Here is a 6,880-nt window from a genome sequence, read left to right as displayed (position 1 = left end):
ATAAAGACTTTACTTTTGTTTTTTTTTTTTTTTTTTTTTTTTTTTTGTTTGTTTTTGTGTTTTTGACCTTTTATTTTGAATTAAAGATTCTGTAACTCTGAGATTAAAAAACAAAAAAACCGTTTGTGACTTTTAATGTTTTTTCCTCATAGAATGTGATTGTTGAAGAAAATGCACCGAAAATTGCTTTTCAAAAGTACAACGCTTTGTTAAATCTTAATAAATGGCTTTTTTTTCCCCCTTGGCTGTTCAAATAAATGGTGTTTTCATTTTTTTCTTTTCAGAGTTCTCATCCATGTTCACTTTGTGTGCTGACGTTAAAAGTAAAGCGTTCTGATCTTTGTAACAAATTCTTTGTATGATTTTGTTAGCGATGGCATGATTGTCTTTAAACTTGCAACTTCTGTCATTTGACTTGTCATATTTCTCACTTGTTTGGTGGTTTTGCTGTGAACACGGCAGCTTTGTAAATACAGTAATCACTGAGGGACTCTGTCCTTCAGTCCCAGCTGGAACCTGCACATCAAGTGACCATGACGGTCTCAGCCAGGGTCACCCTTGAGGACAAGTGGGCATTCTCACCAAGGCCCAGCGTGGGCATCAGAAAGCTTCAGAGAGACAGAGAGAGAGAGGGCGATGGTGTGTCTTGTCACCCAGTTTTGTATAAACGTCTTAGCCTGCTGTCACAAAGCAACCGTGCCCAGCCTACAATGGGCATGGGGTGGGGTGGGGGGCCAAGAAACAACAGTGTAACGGCATTCACACACAACCTTGGAATCAGATCACCGCACGTGACACTTTTCTGAAAGTTTGAGAGGGTGGCATTGGATGAGCCCCTTCAGGAAAAGCAGCTCAAGGTCTGCAGGAAAACAGGTTTTTTTTCCAGCACACTGGAAATTCAAACTAGCTTGAACTCGACCCAAGGCCTCATCAAACCTTCAGCGTGTGCTCAGGGTGGGTGGGGCTGAAAAGTTCTTGATCAAGGAAAGCCTTGGTTCGGAGCTGCACTTTGCCTGTTGTTTTGGCAGCCCCTTGAGGAACTACGAAGGCAGAGAGCTGGACCCTCCTCCCGGAAGTAGAACAGAGGTGGGACTGAACAGAACATCGCGACAAGCAGGGACATCAATCAGTCCAGGTCTGAGACGCCAAGGAGCCGAGCACGCTCAGTGACAGGACAGGTGGACACAGCCGGGCCTTTGGGATGGATCAAGAACCAGCCCTGAGTCGGCAACTCATCAGCTTTGGTGGTCCAGAGTGGGATTTGGAACATCCCCGCCCCCACCTACCCCCGCTGCAGTGGGGATCGGAAGTACAGCGAACAGTGCACGAGATCAGCACTGCCGCCATCTCTTGAGACAGTATTTGTGGCATCCGATCCACATACACCCAGGCCTCTTGGAATTATTTGAGAAGCTTTAAAGGCACAACCAACAAAAATCAGAATGAGGGTTGGGGAGGAGCTGAGCCATCCATCCTTTTCAAAACTCCCAGGTGGTTCCACTGTGCTCCAAGGTTGGCAAGAACCGTCCAGTCTACAGCCTTTGGGGCTTCAGTGTGGTCTGATTTGAAGACTCTCTCTGGTCTTTTGTTTGAACCAGACTTCTGACTTGTTCTCACAGAGGTGATATCGCTCCAGCAGCCCAGGAGGCCAGGGCTGGGAGAGGTTGTGGGACTAGACCTCAAGTCATTCAGCTGGTGAGGACCAGAGCTCAGGCCCCCTGGCCTCATCACAACAGCAGCATAGGAAGAGATGGCCCAGCTGGGGGCGCTACAGAAACTGGACCGTTCTTCCTTGTCAAAAGGGAGTGGTCGATACTTCCAGTGCTGACCACAAATGCGAAGTCATCTGCTCCCCAAAAGAAGTCTCTGGTGGGTTTGGCCCAGCAATGTCCCCACCCCACTGTCCCCCAGCACCTCCGTGGACTTTCTGGATCCGTACCAGGTGCTCTGCCTCAGAAAGCTCAGGGGCACAAACTTCCCCCAGGTGAGTGCCAGTGGGGGGTCTCCAACATGGTCAGGTCCCCTGGAAAGAACTTAGGCTCCCCCATGCCACCCCACCCCCACCCCACCCCCGCTAAGAACCGCATGCCATCTCCACTCAGGGTTGGCCTGCCCACCCAATCCCTAGGCAGCTTGGGCTCACAACCTGCTCTGTCCCTACCCCATAGGCAACCATACCTGGGGCGCCGGCCACCTCAGCCTCGGAAGCCCTCCCAAGGCCAGCTCTCTTGTCCCTAGAGTTGCCCGCAGGAATGGCCAGGGTCTCTGGCCCCCAGCTGTCTCACCCACACACAGGTCTCCTGCCATCTAAGGCCTGGCCAGCAGGGGGAGCCAGAGGAGTGGCCTACAGGTCATCCAACTGCGCGCCCAGGTACAGACTCCCAAGAGACAGGTCTAGTTTATAACACACATTTAATTAAAATAAATAAGGTGCCTGCAGAGCAAGGGTCCACATGTGGTCCAGGCCCTCCCACCTTAGACCACACGTGAAGGTCACTGAGAGTCAGCACTTTGAGGTGACTGGACCAGTGGGGTCTCGGGCCCACGTCTGCGCCCGGCAGCACCATGGGGACAGAACGGGACACAGGTGGTGGCCAGGCCCATTGACCAGTCTCCTTCCTACGGGGCTTCCTGTGCACCCTGGAGCCAGGCAGGGGCCCTGACAGAAAGAGACATCAGCAGGTTCTCTCCAGCCTGCTGTGGCCAGAGTATGGGCCAAACCCCCAGCCAGGCTTGTTAAGTCACCTCCAGGGGAGAGACAGGCAGGGCTGCCTGGGGGAGCAGGGGCTCACCTCTGACGTGTGTGTTCCCTGGTTGGGGGTGGGGTGGGGTTGAGCCACAAGAAATTGCCAGGTCAAACGTGGTTAGGGACCAACAACTTCACCCAGCCATCAGTGGCAGCCCCGTGAGCATGACTGGAGAAAGCTGCAGGTCTGGAGAGCCTCTCCCGAACACATGACCGCCGTGCCCAGCAGGGCCCTCACCTTCTCCGCTCCTTTCTCTTGTAGACAGAGTGAATCTCATTGATTAAGAAGATTTTGTCCTCCCCCTCCTGGAATACCAGAAATGACAGGTGTGGGAAGGAACGTGGCTTCTCCATCTGTCCGTCCACAATGGCAGATTCCAGGCTGTACTGGATGCGTCCGCACCACAAGCCACAAGCTTAAAAGAAGGCCTTACAGAGGCACCAAAGGCGAGGGCAAGGTCAGACAAGGAGGGTGCCGTAGACCCTGTTTCTGCACAATGCACACGTTATGGGTTTTTCAAAACATGCCACCCCCTGCCCATAAACTTCCTGTGCACACTAGTTATGTGGTCACGTTTCATGTGACATGTGGTAGGTAGCTGACTTTCCTAGCAGTCAAGGGGAAAAGGCAAGCAGTTTCACAAGAAAGCTTGAGTTACAGCTAGTTCCTCTCTGCCCTCAGTGTTACCTTCTCTAAAAGAGACACAGTACAGCATGGGGCCTGGCCTGTAGTAGACAACGAATGTCAGCGATAGTACTTGGGCCAAACCCCACTCTCATGGGGAGTATTCACAAAGAGGAAAGAACTGCTGTCCTGACTCAGCCTGGGAGACCCCCTTAGACTACCAAGGGGAAGGGCCATGTGACCCAGAGCCGCCCTCCCCAGGCGCTCTCTCCATGGGCCCAACACATTGCTACCCAACAGGACCACAGTGTGGAGGTGAGAAGATGTTGGGTTTTGTTTTCAACCTCAGCAGGATGTGGGCAGAGTCTCTTCCGTGTGAAGAACTGCTGAGGAGCAGCCAGGCCTTTCCCCTGCCCCACCACTGAGAGCACAGCAGAACTGGGGCTTCCAGGACGGGGGACACTGGCCCCAACCCCCAATGTGGGCTCAGACATCCAGGGCACAGAAAAAATGCAGGAAAAAGAAAAACCAAGGAAAAGGTGGCAGCAGAGGGGAGAGTGATGTCCGGGCCCTGGCCGCTCGTTCTAATTTCTCCAGGTCCTGTGTGAGCAGACTGTCCCCAGCACTCAGGAGGCCAGCCCGATGGACCGGGACCAGGCCCAGGGCAGTCAGCAAAGTAACTTGCTCTGTGGAAGCAGGGGCACACTCACCACCCCAGCCCAGGGCTGTGGGGCAGAGAGGGTGGGGGAGTTTCCATCCCTACACCCACCTCCCCCTAAAACAAACAAAACACTACCTGCAGTCAATTCCCACTCAGAGCAGTTCTAATAAGGGCTCTGAGGTAGGAAATCTTTGTAAGGAGCAGAAAGCCTCATCTCTCTCTCGGAGCACCTGATGGATTCAAACTGCTGACCTGTGGTTAGCTGATGCGCCACCAGGATTTTTTCTGTTTCCCGTTTCCAACCTCACTTGGCTTGTTTGTAAAATGAGAGCTTTGCTGGCATAATGGATTATGAGCTGGGCTGTCAGCTGCGCCACTGACTTTAAGGTCAGCAGTTCAAATCTACCAGTCACTCTGTGGGAGAAAGATGAGGCTTTCTGCTTCTATGACTATGGCTGACAGCCTCAGAAATCCCATACAGAGTCACTATGAATCGGAACCAACTCGGTAGCACACAATTTGTTCCAAGACGGACCCTACCTGGGTTGTCCCAGAGCCATTTCTGGTATCTCAAACTCCTGAGTCCCCTAATTGCCGTGTTTCTGTCCCCCACCAAGGCAGGCCCCCAGCCTGTAGCTTCACGGAATACAGTCTATTCATCCATACCGTGGTCTAAGAAAAACCCCAGGGCCTTTCTGGGCCCAGGATTGAGGAGTTCTGGTGTGGCTCTGTAGAGTCAGCCATGGACTGCTCACCCCAAGGTTGGTGGTTCACACCCACCAGTCACTCCTCGGACACCCTACGCAGCGACAACACTTGGCAACAGCGGCCCGTGAGGGGTGTGGGCACTCACATTGCTGATCTGCTCCTTGAGGAGACAAATGATCTTCCGCTGGCCCTTCACCACCTGGATGTTGAGGTAGATGACGGCACTGTGGGAGGCAGGCAGTCAGACGGGGCATGGGCCAACTCCAGGCCCCACCCAAGCCGGTGCAGCCCCCCTCCCCACACTCACAGCAGCAGGGTGGACACCAGGAAGATGAAGAAGGTATTCTCCAGCAGGTAGTGGTAGACCCAAGGTACCCAGGAGACCCGGGGCCCTGCCTGCTCCAGATGGTGCACCCACACCTTGCCTGCCTCGTACATGGTGCCCAGGCTTCGGAAGGGACCGCACATGCTGGACGGCTTCACCCTAAGGTCAGGACAACCTCAGCTGGTGAAGGCCCCTTCCCGTCCTCCCTCCAGCCTCAGGACACCCCACAGCCCCTCCAGGCCCCCCAGCACCACCCCCCACATCCTGGGCACAGGAATGGTGGGCCAGGCGCACTCACTGCCAGATAGCATAGCAGAGGAAGATGGCAGCACCCAGGAAGGAGGGGAAACAGAGCAGTGTGATGAAAACGGTGCTCATGTGTGAGGCCAGCCACGGTCGGTGGGGCGCCTGGCAATTGGCCATCAGGCTTGTCTGGGGGACAGAGGTCACACGTTGCCACCGCTGCCCAAGCCCACCCTGCCCCTCACCAGGGGGTCTGCCTGGGCTGGGGGGCGACCCCCTCACCTTCTTGATGTAGAAAAGCAGCAGCAGCTTGAGGATTTGCACGGCAGGCAGGAGAGGTGAGAAGAGGACCCCCAGCCTAGGAGAGGGGGCTGTGGGTCAGAGGTCAGGTGACCCCTATGCCCCTCAACCCACCTAGTTTAGGGTTGAAGCAAGCTGCCCAGCCCTCCCTTGTCCACCCCAAAACCTGGCTGGACTTGTGACCACACATCCTGGTCCCTGGGGAATGGGAGGAGGGACTCTCCAGTACCCCAAGGCCAGCAAGAGGCCAACACGGGTCCCAGTCAGACAGGGCTCACCCTCCCCCAGGACCGGGCAGAGCGGGGAGAGGGATGCCCACCAGGTCAGAGTCTGCCCATAAATCAACTCCAGGACATTCCGTGCGATGTCAAACTCAGGCTTCCGCTGCCTCTTCAGCTTCCTCTCAGTGATAAGCCTGGGGCAGAGACACCCCCCGAGGGTCGGCTGGGAAGAACCCAGTCCAAACAGCCCCCAGAAGTCACCCTGTCCTGATACCCACTCACCTAATCTAAGGTGCCCAGAAATCCCATGGCAGGATCAGACATCTGGAGAGACTAGGATCCAGTCTTTTTCCTATCTACATGTCTAAAACATGCATGGACCTGTATACACCCTGTCTAAAACACACAGATACCCTACACCCTCATGTCTAAAACATACCCCCGTACACATATCTAAAGCAGGCATATACCTACACACCTTCACATCTAAAACATTCACCTGGAGGTGAAAGTCTCTTCAACAGATGGTGCTGGCAGAACTGAAAAGCGATATGCAAAAGATTGAACCAAGACCTTCACCTCACACTTTATACAAAAACCAACTCAGCATGGATTAAAGACCTAAATGTGAATCCCAGAATTATGAAGGTCATCAGTGAAAAAATAGGGGCAAATGTGAGGGCATTAATTCAGGGAATACACAGACTACAAAACATTTTGAAAACTACACAAACAAAAGTAGGCAAAATAGATGATTGGGACATACTAAAAATTAAAAACTTAAGTGCATCAAAAAACCACCAGAAGAGTAAAAAGGGAACAGGAAAAAAATCTTTTGCAATGACACATCAGTCAAGGGACTTATTTCTAAAATTTATAGGAAACTACAACACCACTACAAGAAAAAGACAAATAACCCAATTAAAAAATGGGGATAGGACATGAACTTCACCAAGGAGGAGATCCAGGCAGCCAACAAACATATGAAGAAATGTTCACGATCACTAGCCATTAGAGAGATGCAAATCAAAACAACAATGAGATATCATCT

At 52.9% G+C, this 6,880-nt stretch overlaps 1 protein-coding gene across 1 annotated transcript in view; it reads right to left on the bottom strand.

The window, feature by feature from the left end:
• Positions 1–523: 523 nt before the first annotated feature.
• TMC6 (transmembrane channel-like 6) overlaps positions 524–6,880 on the bottom strand; it is a 16,910-nt gene continuing 10,553 nt past the window's right edge. Inside the window, exons 14-20 of the mRNA XM_006869659.1 lie at positions 5,928–6,023; positions 5,591–5,666; positions 5,364–5,497; positions 5,048–5,224; positions 4,886–4,964; positions 2,985–3,052; positions 524–608 (exon numbers count right to left, since the gene is read on the bottom strand). Of these exons, the coding sequence (XP_006869721.1) occupies positions 524–608; positions 2,985–3,052; positions 4,886–4,964; positions 5,048–5,224; positions 5,364–5,497; positions 5,591–5,666; positions 5,928–6,023 (715 nt within the window). The remainder of the gene's footprint in view (positions 609–2,984; positions 3,053–4,885; positions 4,965–5,047; positions 5,225–5,363; positions 5,498–5,590; positions 5,667–5,927; positions 6,024–6,880) is intronic.

Source organism: Chrysochloris asiatica, unplaced genomic scaffold (genome assembly GCF_000296735.1).
Source record: "Chrysochloris asiatica unplaced genomic scaffold, ChrAsi1.0 scaffold00132, whole genome shotgun sequence".
Lineage (NCBI taxonomy): Eukaryota > Metazoa > Chordata > Mammalia > Afrosoricida > Chrysochloridae > Chrysochloris > Chrysochloris asiatica.
Note: the sequence above shows the minus strand (reverse complement) of the source record. Positions and strands in the feature narration are given on the sequence as shown.